The sequence below is a fragment of the Balaenoptera ricei genome, chromosome 10 (genome assembly GCF_028023285.1).
Source record: "Balaenoptera ricei isolate mBalRic1 chromosome 10, mBalRic1.hap2, whole genome shotgun sequence".
Classification (NCBI taxonomy): Eukaryota; Metazoa; Chordata; class Mammalia; order Artiodactyla; family Balaenopteridae; genus Balaenoptera; species Balaenoptera ricei.
In genome coordinates this window covers 68,683,051-68,700,260 of record NC_082648.1, presented here as the reverse complement: position 1 = coordinate 68,700,260, position 17,210 = coordinate 68,683,051, and the positions used below count along the sequence as shown (strand labels likewise).

The window sequence follows — 17,210 nt, the reverse complement described above, 5'->3', positions numbered from 1 at the left end:
TGGAGCTATACAGAAGCTACACTGAGGGTGAATCAAAGCTCCTGGAGAAACCAAGAATAAAGGTCTTTATTGAAAATAATACTTGAGAAAATAAGAAAACACAGGCACAAGTAGGTTTCAGGAAGTCATATTTTTTTCCAGAAGAAATGGTACATTGTACCACTAGTGCTTTGGTTGAGGGATATGGACTCATGTTTACTTGTGTCCTGAAAGATGTACATCCAGGTTGTGAGGGGAGGACCATGAAAACTTACCAAACCCAGGGGCTACCACTTAGTGCTGCTGATTCACGCATCAGAAGAAAGTAGGGGAACATCTCTAGTGATCATGATTTTAATATCTTGATCTAGAAAATTCAGACATGGGAGCACTGTTAATGTTCTTTCTTCTACCAATGAAAATAGAAATAGAAGATAGGAAATGATGGCATGGAAAGTAATGTGGTAGAGTGATGATGGTGTCAAAGAACCAAATTTGAAATTTTGGACCGTGTCCCAAGATTTAGAACTCTTAAAGAGTTTAGCTCACAAATGCAAAGAAACGTAAGTTAACCTGAGAGTAGCTGTGCTAGATGCCTTTAAATGAAATGAGGTGTGGAAGAAGAAAACTTTCTAAATAGAACTATGAAAATGTTCACTCAATTCCATCAGGAATGACAAACAGAAAGGGAGGAATTCTTAGTAATTCACAGAGAAGAATAATTGTAAAGGGGACATTATTTTCCTTATATAACAATCTGAAAAGCTAGGGTAATAAAGTGAACTTCGGTTATGATGAGTCAGTCAATGTGACTGCATTGATAACCACTAACCATGTAGAATCAAATTCAATATACATATAATCTATTTTTACAAATGTGTTATAGCAGAGGCAATATAAATGTGGAAACTCCAAAAGTCAAAGGAAGCAACACATTGAAAAGCATTTGAATAAAGCTAAAAATACTTTAAAGATAAAGTATTTAAAAAGATAAAACATATATATGAACCATGCCTCCTTGAAAGTCACAATTGAATATGGGGAGAGTGTCCTGGCAGAGGAAATATTCCTTCTAGCAGACTTGGGGATCTGGTTTTAGTTTCTCTTTCTCTCTTCTTTCTTCTTTCATTTTCTTTATATATTACAAGCACCAATATGAAAAGATGCAAAAACAGGTTCGACAATCTCATTGAGGGACACGGAGACAGCCCGGCCAGTAAATACCTCTGCTTACTTCCTAGAGCATACAATAGATTCAGGATGCAATAACACCCTTTAAAGACTTAGCAGCCCAATGACCACAGCTTTTCCCCCCTGATTAATGCATCCAGATGCAATGCATCTCTGATATTTCCATTAATCTTTAAACATGCTCATGTCTAATCTATATTTTAAAGGTCATCATTAATCCTGCCACCTTCCCAAAATATTGACTTATCTTTTCCCTACCCTTATAATCCAAGCTTAAGTGAGTTGTCCACAACTACTATTTTTACTTCCTCATCTGTCAATCACTTTACAACTTTCCATATCCTGACTTCCACACATAAAATTCTAGAAACAAGTTCAGTTTTAACCAATATGGAAGGAAAGGCTAGATAGTATCAAAGCAATTTGAGGATGGTAACAAACTCACAGCTATATTTATGATAATGTAAACTTAAGTAGTAGATCTGAAATAGGTGACCTCTTCCTAAAAACAGATTCTAAAAAATTTTGGTGCAAAAGCTGTATCTAACAAATAATAGATATAAGTGAATGGCATAGACATGTAAGAACAATGTCAAAAAAGCCACCAACCAAAATAAACTGATTATTGGAAAAACTGCCCAGACCAAAAGGGGAATTATAAAATTCTTATTTTTATTATTTTTGTTTAGTAATTTTAAAGTTTAAAGAAAATGAATAAAATGAAGGTGTACCTTATGTGAACAAGATATACAAATAAGTGGACCTATTTCAAAACTCTCATTTTTGCCTCTATCTGCTTACTTGAAAAGCAAAACTTCATCCAGAAAAGAGGCACTAACAAGAGGACACTGAAGCCCAAGAGAGTTGATATCTTGAGGGGTGGGACAGGGGGAATGCTGATAATCCAAAGTCATTTATTTATTACTACTTTGAGTGAATAGCATATGTTGAGCCAATGTGAAGTCTACATTACCAACCATGGACTTTAGGAAAATGGTTAAAGCATGGCATTGGCATCAAAGAACATTCAATTTAGTGAGACAGATAGTACATAAACATGGACAACCTTTCATTTAAAACAAATCAAAAACTTCAATATGTTTCTGGCCCAGAAAAGTTTTACCTGCTACATTGTCTGTCCTGTCAAGACAACCATGAACAGGAGTTCTGAACCTCAAGATCCATGATTAGGCATCAGTAATTGGAATCTTGACTGGCTTGACTTTTAATTTTATCTGAAGGCATCAGCCTGTTTTGAAACAAAGCAAATTAAATTGTGTTTAAAATAGGCATATCAGATGAAACTCATTTGTTTCTTTGACAAAGTTACTCAGTAACAGAACAGGAAAGGCATTTGGGTGAGCTGTGACTCATGACAGCTGTGTAGACAAGATGTCAAAACGGGGCCTGGGTGATGGAAAAACTTGGTGGGATTTATAACTGGTTGCATAATCCTCCTTTATAGTGATGATAAGTGGTGTGATGCCACCTTGGATCCAGGATTCTAGTGGCATGATTAGGATTCACCCTGTTCTTGATCCTCACATCCCCCAATCACTTGGACATGAATATTTTGACAGCCCAGTAATCTGATTTATGGATCACTGATAGGGAAATAAATCACAAATGAAAAAAAAAAAAATCAGTGTTCTTCCTTAAAGACTACCTCAAAAAACTGAGACTTGGAAGGTCCAAAATATCCCACTTTAAAAGTATAACTCTTAGGAGCATTTTTTATAAGAAAAATTTAGAATTTTCAGGTAACTCTAAAGTCAATATATTAGTCAATAAATTTAGTCCACGTTAATAGATGTACTGCATTGAGATAAAAGAAGACTTTTCCATTCTATTCTGCTGTTGTAAAACAAGAGCCAAGGAATAGTATCCATTTCTGTTACTACACTTTCAGAGGCATATCATAACCTCAGTAAAAGGTTTGAGAGGATTAAGCTGATGAGGAGGATTGAAATTAATATGAGGAGTAGCTAAGTACAGGGGTATGTTTATTCTCCTTGCTGACCTGTCTGGATGGCTGATTAAGAATATCTGAAAAGCTGTTATGTGGCGGAATCTTTCGTCTTCTTGTTGTTGAGTGAGGGTACAAAACTGTAGCCAAAGTGTTAAAGTTGTAGAAAGACTAACCTCATCTCAGGGTAAGAAAGAGAACACTGGTGAGTCGTAGTTATATACAAACAAGCTAGCTTGTCAAATAATGACTTATTTGTCACTGGAGATGGTCAAGCAGAAGCTAGGTAAATACGAGGAAGAACTGTTGTGGAAGGGGTCCAAGAATTAGAAAGGCAGTTGGGCTGGATGATCTTTAAGATCTATTTCAACCCCAGTAATCCTGAATCTATGAAGCTCTAACATTTAAGCCTTAGACCCAGCAACTCTTCCTTCTACAAAATATATGCCATGAGTTATTTACTATGAAAATGCCTATTATTTTTTAAATTACAGACTTTCAGAATTAGAAGATATCTAAAGATCATGTAGTGAGCCACATTCTGTACTATACAGAAACTGAGATGATTTTAACAATCATCATGGCAAAGCAGCTGCTTGGTAGGAGAATTGGCAGTGGTTCCCAGATGTCACTTCCTGGTCTAGTGCTCCAGACAGTATACTCTTGGGACTGTTTCCATCAAAAAATACCTCATTGAGCTCCTAGTCCCGTGGAGCATGTTTGGGAACTTAATGAAATTAAAGACATGATTATTTTTTTCAGAAAGTTTATAACTTCTTGAGGATATTACACACAAATGCATAAAAAGTAAAGAATAATTCAAGGCAATAATAAAAAAGATATCACAGAATATATTATAAATTTTCTTATAAAACATATAGACATAATGTCAGTAAAGAGTTCAGATTATTAGTTTTTCTCTCCCTGGATATGTTCGATTCTACTAGGAACATCTAAGTGCCGTTTTCCTTCAGAATTGAAAAGGTTAAAGCTTGAGTTTCAAATAGGACTTATCTCTGAAAAAAAGGGTACTGAAGCCACATGAAAGGACAAACTCCCAGGGAAACATGATGGAAAGAAACCTGGCTCTTTTTATGGTTAGTTAGGAAGTGGGTACAGTCTGGGGTCCAGAGTGTGAAACCAAATTATTAATATCAAGCAAAAGAAATGATCAAAATTGAGGGTCAAGTTACCAAGCTGTGGAGAGATTGGAAATGCAGAGATTAGGAGGCAGCAAATTGAAGCAGACACAGCACAGGAAATGATCTAGGTTCCAGGGTCAAGTATCCAAGCAGGAGTGAGAGTTAGCAGTCAGAGCAATCAAGTACCACGCTTTAGAGGCAGTTAACCAGCTTAGGAAAATGGTAATAGAGAGTGAAGAGGTAGTGGTGTTAAAACATTTGCTACTTCGGGGGAGTCATCTGTTCCATATGATTTTAACACATTTACTGCCTAGGAAACACCAGCCCTCCCACGCCTTCAGAGAGTCCTAATAATAATGACTGTAAAGAAAAAAGAACAGAACACACGTGACTACCCTAGCAGATGTCAACAGTGAATGGTAAGCATAAAGAAAAGAGGCATTACAAGAAGGAAACAGAAATCAAAGACAGAGATTTTCAAGAATGGAGAATTGATCAAAATATAGCAAAGTTATGGAAAAAATGGTAAAAGCAGAAAAATATATGTAAATTATACAGGTAGTATCTCTAATTACAGATGTATAAAATGCATATATTGTTGAGTAAAAAAAATAAATAAAAACTTCTCTTGCAAATTCCCTTTAAGTGTATATGAGAAGCAATATATTTCAAAAAGACTTTTTTGCCTGGTAAATTGCAGTTTTCTTTCCTTTATGGTCATCTGTCAGATTATGTAATAATGGTCTAAATTCTTTGATTTGTTATAATCAGCATAATGAAGAAAATAATTTCACACTGACAGAAACAACATCAACATTGCACCAGCATTAGTTAGCAAGTACCTTTCTACATGTAAAATGTGGGTGACTGTGCTGGCCTTTACCCCGAAATTCAGATTGTTCCTAGATGTTATGGGACTAGAAAATACAATATAATTTCCCAAAGTATCAATTAGAGATGAGTCATGCTCTGCATAGTGAAAGGGTCTTCTTTTGAAGAAAGCATTTTGTAGCTTCAATTGTGAATGCATTTATTACATACCATTTATGAGCCAGGCACAGTGCCTAGGTGCATCCTCCAGAGGACTAACAGACTAAGAGTCATGAAACAATTAAGTAATCACTTATAAATTCAAGTGCATTTAAAATCAAAATGAGTGGTATGGATTAATACCGAAGTGAGGTCAAGTAGAAGGAGGATGAAACTACTGATCAGCAGCAGATTATAGTCTTAATCTCCCTGGAATTAGAGTTCCCTTTTTAATACGATAACAGGGAACTCTGCTGGAAAAATGGAGATACAGAGCTTTTGCAGTGTGGGTTTTGGCCAGAAATTCCTACAGACTTGTACCTCAAGGGTCAACATGAAATAAATTATTCTGATTGGAGTCTGAGGCCCAGGCATCATAGAGATATTTGCCTTCACAATCCTAATGAACAGATATCTCCAACGAGTACCATCCAAAGATCTGGGCATATGAAGGTCCTTCCTCAAATTCCTCAGCCTGGGTCTTAGGTAACCTCACTTTGTAGCACCTCTCTTGAAATTCTCTAAAACCTTCCTTCTGGTGCCTGGGAGAGGTTGGGGCTGGCAATGCCATCCGGGCAGAACACCCTCGCCCAAGACCTGGACCTGTGTAGGTCGAGTCTCTAGAAGCATTCAAATTTTTTTTTACCTTTCAGACCCTGTAACTAGCCAGGAAGGCAGTGCCATCTGGGCAGGGTGCCTAATCCAACCAAACCATGTGCACCTGGGTCCCTGTTTCTCCCTAACTCCCTACCTCGTATCTGGGGTTGACCAGATTCCTTGGGGAGCCCAGAGACTTGCCTATGACATTGTTCTGGACCAGTGGCCTGACCCTGGTTCAGAAGGATGGTCTAACAATGGAATTACTCACTCCTACTGTTAGAATGGTATCATATGAGATTGGACCACACTAGATTGTCATCCCACTAATTTTGGGTTACTCAAAATGTTTGTATAGAAAGGGGTTGGAAAAATATTTGACTAGGCCCCTCACACCGTAAAAGTTATCCTGTCTCAAACACTTCCAAGTCCTTGACAACCTCACAAAAGAGAGTGTGCCTGAGTGATAGAGTGCCCAGAGAACTTCACTGAGGACATGAATTTTGGCTTGGGCTTTTGCGTATGCAACCACTAGGGGGCCGCTGACAAGGTGATAAGCAATTTATTATCTGAATGTACACTGGCTCATGGGACTCAAGCCTTCTATGCCTGAGCACTTTATGCCATGAGATGGGTGGAGTTAATGATGCTCTCTCTATATTCCTAAGGGGTCTCCTGGAGCATAAGTAACCCTTAGCATCCACCAGCCAGTGTTTCTCACTGGGGACTCTCTTGCCATTTCAAGATGGGCAAGCTAAAGAATTTTCTACTCATTGAAGGAAGTTTAGATTTCTTATCTCCTACCTAATATATATCAGTTGCACTTTGCAGTCGTTGTGACATCTAAAAATGTGGCCCTCTTCCTCCATCAGCATATGCAAATATTTACATTCCCTCTGGAAACTGGTACTGTCTCCAGTATAGAACCATTACTATATAGCACTGCTGAACAGGAATATAATGCAAGCTGCAAATATAAGTTACATATGTAATTTTTAATTTTCTAGTAGCCATATTAAGATAAGTAAAAAGAGATGGGCGATTAATTTTAATAATGTATTTTATTTAAACCAATATAGAAAAAATTATTATTTCAACATGTAATCAATATAAAATTATTAATTAAATATCTTATTTTCTTTTTTTTGGTACTAAGTTTTCAAAATCTTTTGCATATTTTATACTCAGAGCACTTAATTTGGACCAGCCACATTTCGAGTACTCAATGCCATATGTGATTAATGAATACATTGGTCTAGATGAGTAGATATTCCTAAAGTCCACACAGCCATGGGATCCCACTGATACCTAGAAAAAATTGAAGCAGACTCTCACCAGATTTAGGTAATCATCCACAGAGTAAAAGAGTTCATAAGCTGGTTTGACTGAGGTCATCCTACCAGTTAGCTGGTCAGGTGGTTGGAAAGACAAACCTGGGATTTATGGGGCAGCTGGATCAGTTCTATGAAAGAATGTTTTTCTCATCTAGAAATGTTTTATTTGGGCTTAAAAAATACACATAATTAGACTTTTGCTCCTGCTTAAAGGTACGGTTCTACATATGCTGCTTAAAAATAATTTTGCCTACTATGGCCTTAAGTGTCATTTTCTATTGGCATTTTCAAATGGGATGTGTTGACAATTCTTTACTAAATTCTTTTCAAAGGATATTAGATTTTGAAATGCTCAGAGTATTTCCAAGCTCCTCATGCTTTTTATTTTTATAATTTTATTTATGAGAAGAAAAGTCTAATATCTACTTTTTCTGGGTCTAGTTTTGACTCACAAAATTCCTCTAGAGCTCTCTTTGTTTCTCCTCCAGAGCATTAATTTTTTTTAAAACTGTTCTTTTCTCTAATTAAAATGTTGGGTTCTTGAAAAAAATTTAAACCTAAATTTAAATCATTTAAATTTAAAATTTAAATTTAACAATTTAAAATGTTCTTGGCTCAGAAGGGCAAAAAGCCTGGTTCATTCGACTGTGTAGTGGTTGAAAATGTCTCGTTGTTTATAGAATGGGTCTACTCATCAATCTCTGTGTCCCCATCTGGACTGATCAAGAATTTTTAACTTTTAAGTGAATCATTATTCATTTCCATTTATGTTTCAAGAGAACAATTTTATTGTTAATTGCAGATTGTGAATAGTAATTTATGGATGTACAGTAGGGCAAGTATACCAGTGAGAGAAATAAAACGAAAATATTCACTCACTGTGCATAATGGAAATTCCCACATTTAAAAATGTTTCCCGAGTACTTTAGTCAACTAGTGGATGACTTTCCTAATGATACCAACAACGAAAATCATTCACAATAAAAAGTTCTTTAAGTATTAATTGCATATGTGCATAATTGAATAAATTTCAGTCCTCAAACTCTGAATCCCTGAATAAGATCTAGACAGCAATCAATGTGTTTTCAATTAAAGAGGACTTTCTTATAATTATCCAGTTCAGTAACAGAGTTAGTAGGCTATGAGATTAACTTATTTATATCAATGATCCAGAATTAATAATACTGAGTATTTAAATTGTTTGTTAAAATGAATTATGAAAAATAATTACAACAAAATTATCTTTAATAGTACTTATTTACTGATATATTGGTGAATGTTTTTGTGTAGACTTTTAAGAGTTAATATTAGCTTAAATCTTTCTACTTAATCTTGAGCTTAAATGGAAATTTAAATCTCTTCCAATTAAAATGACTTAAAAATAATGAGCATTTTTCATTTACCTTGACTTCATGTTTTTTACATAGTAAATAGCAAAGAGAAAACAGAGCCCAGGATTAAGTTCTCATTTTTCAATTACAACAGATAATTTATGAACAATTATATGTTTAAAGATACTAAATAATTGCTTTGTAAAATTGTTTGGTGCCCAACACACTTTCCTTTCTTCCTTCTCTTATTCCAAGGTTATATATATCAGATATACCCCAAAGCCAATAAAACTGACACTACATCAAATAATTTATGACCTGCTAGGTAAAAACAAGTCTTACCAGGGTCTTTTGAAGAAAGATTTAGAATTTTTTCAGGTATTACTATAAAAATTACAAAACAAAACAAAGCCTGCCAGAACATAGGAAGTTCTGGAAGTTACATTGGTACTGAAGGATATAGGAGTCATCCAAGTGAGCAGAAGAGGGTTCCAGAACAAGATACAGAAAGTTTTGATAACTCAGCAAATGTTTCTCCATTCTCTCAACTTGGAATTGAAGACATACACCTGAGTTTCTGCTCATTGGGCTATCATTTATTTCATTATATATGAAAAATTTCACGTTTCAAACATCGAAAAAAACCTCACACACTGCACAGTTTTTTCATTTTTCGTAAGGAAAAATAGACCTCATAGCTTTCAAACTATATATTCAAGTGTTTGTCAGTGTACAGGCTACATGTATTATGTTGCTACTAGGTGCAATTGAATGGTCTACCAAGAGGTACCTTTTATTTTTTTCATTGTCTCAGTGTATGTTTATGTATGTACCCATGCCATTGAATGCATATTGTGTTAGAAATACAAAGGCAGGCCAAAACATTTTTTTTAAAAATGTAATACTAAACAATTGCTCAAATAAACTTTTAAAAATTTAATTTCAGAATTGATACAATATATCCAACCTAATATGAATAGTTACTTCTTCACAGGAGGCTTTATGGAGACTGAAGCTGCAGCTCAGGAGTCCCTGGGGTTAGGCAAACTTGGAACTCAAGCTGAGAAGGATAGAAGACTGAAGAAAAAGTAGGTTTGGAGATTTTTTTTTCCTCCTTTTTCTAACTTTTACTTACTTTGTGTCATTGTTTGTGGGGAATTAAAAAGAGAGTAATTGGAAACAAAACAATAGACAGAGGCCAGTAGTGTCCTGGTCTTCCCTAAAACTATTTGGTGCACCAGTTTCATGGTTATAATGGGCTAACTATTAAAATAAAAATCTTTGGCCCATAGTAGAAATAAACAGTTTTTTTCTAAGAGATCATTTATTTCAAAACTCAAATATATTTAAAATATTTAAATGTAGCCTTACAAATAATGTAATATTCCATTTGATGTTAAATTCAGTACTGAATTGGTATGATAAAATGAGAGAGTATCCAACTTCATGTTCCTCTCACAACAGTTAAAGGACCTCCTCTTAAAATGGAGTATTTAAAAGGAGAATGTTTCTCTGACTGATTGAACATAAACTTATTTTAGACTCACAGCAGATTGTTTTGCATCTGTCAGGAAACTGATAGTGTATTTTTTTCATTCATGTATAATGTGGAACCTTTAAATGACTTGCAAAACTGGCAATTTTGGAGTCTCAGCAGCTGTTAGAAAGCATGTGGGTCCATATATAACATATTTTTTAAAAGCTTAGTAACATTTTCACTGATGAAATAGGACCTTTAGACCATGTTCTTTAAAATCCAAAGAATTTCTCTTTATTCCAGAATCATTTGGTTGGTTACTCCTTTTCTTCCCTCTCAAATATTACATTGTGTTTATAGTTTTCATATTAACCTTCTTTCCTATGAAAGAATGTTCATTGCTCTAGTCATCATTATTGTAACATGGTTATATTAGTCAGGCTAATGTGCACGTGGTTATACTAGTCAGGCTAATTAATTTACTTCATATTTTGCCTTCTCGCTTGCTTTGCAGATGTTTGCTAATAATGAAGAAATATGTAGTTACAAGTTGTAGAAAAGTCCACTAGTCTAATTGTGTCATTAATTTTCTACTTACTAAAATTAGTTATATACCTAAATTTAGTAGGAATACTGTGCAGAAAAAAGAAGTGACCGTGGGAGCATTATTTCTTGAAGACAATTAAATGCTCAGTCACATTCCATACTAATAAATATTTCCTCTTTCATTACTGATTACTCAAAAGTGTATTTAAATATTATCACAATATGTTCCTATCAATAAATGTTATATTTTATGGTTATTTACTGAGAAAAAAAAAAATCTCCTTTGATAGACTCTAAAATTTATTTGATGTCTAAAGGATTTTGAATGTATTTATTTAAGATTGCTTTAAATCTAAATGAATAAGAATAATCAAAACCTAGCCTGGCTAATGGACATGGCTTATTTCCCTTAAAAGTTAATTCTCATTTTTCCCACAATGAAATATTTACAAATAATGGCAATCTGGCCTGTTTTCATATTGCATATAAGGCAATGCCTCACATAGTTCATTTGTTGTTTATGGACCAAGTTAAGTGTCCATTTTAACAGCTACTAAAGTTAAAAAATTCCAATTATACAATGACTTGACAATATCATAAATTTAGAATTAAAGTTTAGCAATTGTTAAGTTTACACACTGTTGGATTGATTTGATATTAATTTTATGGAATTATTTCTTGAATCCTAAGTATCCTCATAGTCAGAAAGTGATTTTAGTTCTGGACTTGGTTTGAGATCTTACTATGCTTGACTTTATTGTTTCATTTTGCATATGTTTTGGCAAAATATAATTTTTAAATGTGGTAAATAGAATACTAGTCTTGAATGTTAAGAAGACTATTTAAAACAAACTATAATACAACAAAGGCTAACATTCCTTAGCACAACTATTTCCTATAGAATAATAATATTTGGGTTAAAATGGATCCAACAAGGCTAGCATTGTTAATCAATGAAAGGACAGAAATCTCTCTCTTATTATTGATAATCTCATAACAAAGCCCTATGAGCACAAATATGCAACCTGTATTTGTAAGACGTATAAGGAAGTGCTAACACTTATTCAGGACTTCCATGGCACCATGCCTGGGTTTCTGGGTTACCAAAGAGTGAAGTGCCTTCATGTAATGGGTTTTACAAGATAAGCAAGGTAAATTATTTTTAAATGACATAGTTTCAAAATTTACTTCTATCAAATGTATTATTAATTATGATTAAATATTGATCACGTTCTCAAATTTTCTAAAGCATGTACAATTTTATTTAAACAATTCCAATATTCTTTTTTTTAAGACACCATATCCTCTTTAAGTGTGCTTCAAGGAATCATACTCTTTTCTGTGTTCAAATTTCATGTGTACTTGTCTACTTTCAAGATGGAAAAAAATTCAAGTACTTTTTTTGGAAAAATACACAAAAAAATGGAGCAAACTATTTCAAAATGTTGAACACTATAGATTGTACATGCATGGTTGCAATGACTGTAGTTTCTTAACAGTTGTTTTTCTACATTTTATCTAATGACCAAGCCAAATGATGTGTCCAGGACATAGTACTTAGACCTATGATCACTGTACCAAAGTTCGTATCAGAGATTCATTAGTCTACCTGTGGGAATAGCAGAGCTGGAAAAAAGTCTTCTTTTTAACTTTACTAGGATATCAGGTATCTACAGTTGACAATCTGTGAATTTAAATTTAATTGGAAGAAATCTTTAAATAAGTTACTTATGACACATTTTTAAAAACCATATGGGGGACATACTTTCAGAAAGCAGCATTCAAGACATTCCAAATTCTTGCAAAGTTCAGAAATTTGCAATGTTAGCAGTCCCAAACAAAGGTCTAACTTGAGGTGCATTTACCATCCAGCAAATTAAACACGTGTAGATTAAAGCGTTTTACTTGGTCTGTGTTCCTACTTTGTTCTACTTCTACTTTGCTTTCTGGTGCAGACATTTGTTTTTCTTATATTTCTAGCTACTGTCCTATGATGATAAATAGGAAACAACAATACTGGATCTGTTAAAGCACCTACTGTTCTAAAAATTCTTGAGTTGAGTATTATCTTCCTGAGTTGTGTATTATCACTCAGGTGCTATTCTTCCATCAGAACAACATCTAATCTTAAGGTCTAAAGTCAATCTATTGTTGTTCTACCTGGTTCATTTTTACTACATCTTATCTTTGTTGTACTTTACTTTAAATCTTTAATTCCATAAATTTTGTCACCAGGCTTATATGGAGTACAGTCAATACCTACAATAATTGCATCAAACTGAAACTCATCTTGTAATCCTTCGAGTACTTCATATTAATTTGTCTAGCCTTCCCCTTTAAAATTGGACCAGTTTTTCTGCAGTCTTGTTTTATAGTTCTCCTAATCTTTAAGGATTGAGTCACTTATTATTTGCAATATGTGTCTCCGTATTAAAATTATGATTCTCCACAGTTTTCTCAATGTGTCACTACTCTCTGAGATCTTTTCCATCATCCCTTGTTTGATTTCATTGGATGGCAAGCATCTTTTCTGATTTAACACAAACTGAACATCTTCCGCATTTCTAAGACTAGACCTGAGAACTTCACTTCTCTTTTATACTTATCATCCTGATCTTCAAGAACTTATTTCCCTTTCTTAGCTCTCCAGCAAATGTTTTAGACTAAGACCTAAAGCTACTTGCTCAGGATGGCCAATGAAAGTCAACCACACAACTCCAAAAAATAACTGCACAGCATAATAGAAGCTACTGCAAGGTCAAAAACGTACGTGGTCTGGCCCACCAAAAACCTCAATTTATGAATGTTCTGTAACTCCCTAACTCCCCGAACTTCACTTAGAATCTAGGTGTGGGTATTTTAATACCCAGTAAATAGAAACTCTGTTCTTTGCCAAAGTTTAGAATTTATTTGGTAATAGACAAAGGAGTCAGACAAAAAGAGATCAAAATGTCAGCTTTATTACTGATACAGCTGATAGAACATGAGTTAGGTATATGGGAAAAGGGAGGTTCCTAAAACTGAACCCCCAAGTTAGATAAAGTTACCTGACACAGAAAGAGCTGGGTAGTCATAGGTTTCCAAGATGTGCAAGTATAAGCCCCATCTCTCCTTAAAAATAGCATCTACAATATTATGATTCCATAAATATGTTACTCTAGAATCGATAACTATGAACTCACAAGGAAGAAAATGAAATTTTATGTCGTTAACATCTTTGCCTAGAAAAGAGTTTTAGAAGTATCAATATATTTGTATTAATATCTCTTCAGATTTCTTACCTTATTTTTTCTCCTGGAACATATCTAGCTGCCAATTTCCCATATCACCATCTCTGGAAATGTGTTGATAAGGTTTATGACAAACTTCTTAAGATCTGTAAATATATTTTATGCATAAGATTAATTGAAAATTGTAAAAGTATTGGTTTAAAATAATTTTTCCTCAAAACTTTAAACATACTGCTCTTCCGGCTTCCAGTTATGTCTAATGTCAACTGATTGTCATTCTTTTACGTATAACATACAGGATTTCTTTTTCCTTTCTTTCTCTCTCTCTCTCTCCTGAAAGTTTGAGTTCTCCCTTTATCTCTGAGGTTCAGAAATGTCATAAGTATGTTTATATTCAAATGATTTTTATGTTTCATTTTTCTATTTCATTACTTTCAATCTAAAGACTTGTTAGACTAGACTGTGTTACATGTATTGACCTAAAAGATTTTTATTTCTAGACTTAACTTTGATTCTAAGAAGCTTATTTTTACAGAGACTTATGAGATTAAAGATGAAGTTGTCTGTTTCATTAGTAATACACCTGTCTAACTCTCACGACAGTCCTTGATAGGCAGTGAATGTATTAAAATCGACAGAATACCCAGTGAATGGTTACTTAGCTCCAGAAATACAAATCCTGAAATATCTGTCTCATTTTTTATCTGCTAATGTTTTTCTCCTGCATTTTAACACTGTGGAATTTTTTAATTAAAACATATATGCATGTTGAAATCTTCTGTATCTTGAGACTAAATTGAAAGATACCATATGAATATTAATATACTGACTAATTTATCATTTTCAATCTTTAGTTATAATATAGGTAATATATTATTATATGTTAGATTTGCTATGTTCTCCTGAATGGATATCACTGCTAAGTGAATATGGATTTCGTATTTGAAATCAATTTTTCAACATCATTAAAATGAAATTAACATTCCAACTCAGCTATCGGCAGCATCCTCCAGAGAAGTAGTTTTATCCTTGGAGCATAACAGTCACAGTTAATCACTACCAATGAATCTTTATGTTAGGACTTCAAAGACATAAAAGTGAAGCTCTATAGATTTAGTTAATTTATTTCCATTGCAATCCTAAAGGTCTCCTTCAGTGCATAGACGTCAGTATGTTTTGAGACTTGGCACTTTTACTCTTTGGCATTTGGAAGTTTCAGAGTTTGCATATCTCTAAGCAAAATAAATGTCACTGAAAATATTCATAATTAAAGGTATCACAGAAACTCCACAACATTCTTTCATACAATAAATACTTGTTAAGTGCCTATATGCCAAGTTAAACTTATAAATGAGTTGTATTCCAGAGGTTAATTTGTAAGACATGTGTTAGAAGCTTTGAATACATTTTCCCATGTAAGTAAGGTCATATATATGGAAGGTAAATGTCTTTGCTTCCCCCACAAAAATATATTTTGTAAGAATGTTATAGGCACTAAATTTGGCTGAATAAAACAAAAAGGGGAATTCACTGGTAGGATATTAGAGTATCTCAGAGATTGCAGAAGCAACAGTGCCAGGACAACTGTAAAATTTCAACTATGACAGATTATGAAATACTTCTCTAGAGTGTTGTCAAGAACTCGTCTTTTCTATTTCACATTTTTAAGTTCCTAGGTGAAAGAATCTGATTGGCCTAATGTAGAAGAGATATTTGTACTTGGATCAATTAGTTATAGTCAAGAGTTCATTTAGCACAGACATGGTTACAGGGGAACACTCTTGGGCAACCAACTGAAAAAGCTCTAATAAAAGTAGACTATTTCAGAACCTAAACCCAATGTTCTCAATATTTATCTGGGAAAATGTGTCACAGTTTCCTACTTGGAATTCCAGAAGTTTGTCCTCTCTGCCTGCACTGAGCTAGAGCTATCATTGCCTTACCATCTGATCATGGATAGCCCTGCCAAGCTCCAGCCATGGACAATTCTAAGAATTTCTTGAACCTAAAAAGTACTAATAGCCAAAGGCTAAAGGCCAAAATCCATTGAAATTTGTTAGGAAAAATGAATCTGAGGAAAACCAATGTGCTCTTTATATATATGTACATATGGAGGAAGGAAGAAAACATGGAGGAAATAGGGCTGCTCTTATGAACCTACGGTGCAATGTTAATAGATTACAGAGTACGTAGAACCAGAAGCCCGATATTGTTCCCATATTTGCTCTCCATGAAAAATGAAAAGAATAAGATAAGAATTAATAATAGTAAGTGAAAACTCAAGACAGTTACATGTACCAGAAGAATGACCACCTTTTCTAAAAAATAAAATCCATATTTGTCTTGATTGAAGTAAATCCTGGATTAATGGAACATGCAAATGATAACTTTTCACTCATTCACTTAGTGCCTATTATGTCCCAAGAACTGTGTTAGAAACTACTGATATTTGAATTATACAGTTCCACTCTTCAAAGAGCTTATAGAGACACAGTCATGAAAATAAATTATTGCACTTAAGTATTTCAGTGGCCATGATCCTTTCTCTAAGTCTCTGGTCTTTGAATAGAATGAGCAAAGTGCCATAAGCCTAAAGCCACCTAATGTTCTTATTTAACGGATGTTTTCTGAGCTAAAGACTGGTCACCTCACTGTTAGTTCCCAAAATAAATGTGAAACATCTATTAGGTTATTTTTGAACAATAAGAAAGGGGATTATTGATCACCAGGAGTAAATGGAGTTCCTTAAGAATAAGCTGTGTCCTTAAACTTTTCAAACATTTTCCAGACATGTAGATGAGGGAAAATGCTGTTGAAATACCACATATTGAGTTTAGCAAGGTATTTCAGTTACTTTCTAAATGAACATAAGATTGAAATGAGACTAACAGCATGGAAATATAACTGGTGGGACCGTTGTAATCACAGGGGCTGAACAAGTGAATTGATGATGACTGAGTGAAACAGAAGGTGGTGGACTCAGCCTTTTCATATTTGATTTAAATACGAATATGAGATTTGTGAAAGCATGAAGCTAAAGGACATAGTTAAGTTTTAGATAAATAATTTTGTTTAAGGAAGACCTTTAAAGAGAGATGCACATCTAACAAGCGGAAGTTTAATAGGGTCATTTATATAAATCTGCATCCAACTTCATGACCATACATATTGATTACTTGTGTATAGGGGGATATATATCATTTAACTGCAGCTCCTAAGAAAAATGTTTCTACCAAAAAAAGACAAATTAGCAATGCCTGATAAAGATATTGATTTCCAATATCCAAAAAGCAATTGATAAGGCCAAAGCTCTATGCACTGACCAGATCATAGCTGGATATTCGGTTAATTTCTGGGAAACAGGCTTGAAGTAGATGTATTCAGACAT

At 34.1% G+C, this 17,210-nt stretch overlaps 1 protein-coding gene across 3 annotated transcripts in view; it reads left to right on the top strand.

Moving 5' to 3' along the window:
* The window catches only part of PPFIA2 (PTPRF interacting protein alpha 2), a 405,353-nt gene that overhangs the window by 332,379 nt on the left and 55,764 nt on the right, over window positions 1-17,210 (top strand). For all 3 annotated transcript variants that reach the window (XM_059936601.1, XM_059936599.1, XM_059936600.1), the window contains one exon: window positions 9,564-9,657. In XM_059936601.1, coding sequence (XP_059792584.1) covers window positions 9,564-9,657 — 94 coding nt within the window. The remainder of the gene's footprint in view (window positions 1-9,563; window positions 9,658-17,210) is intronic.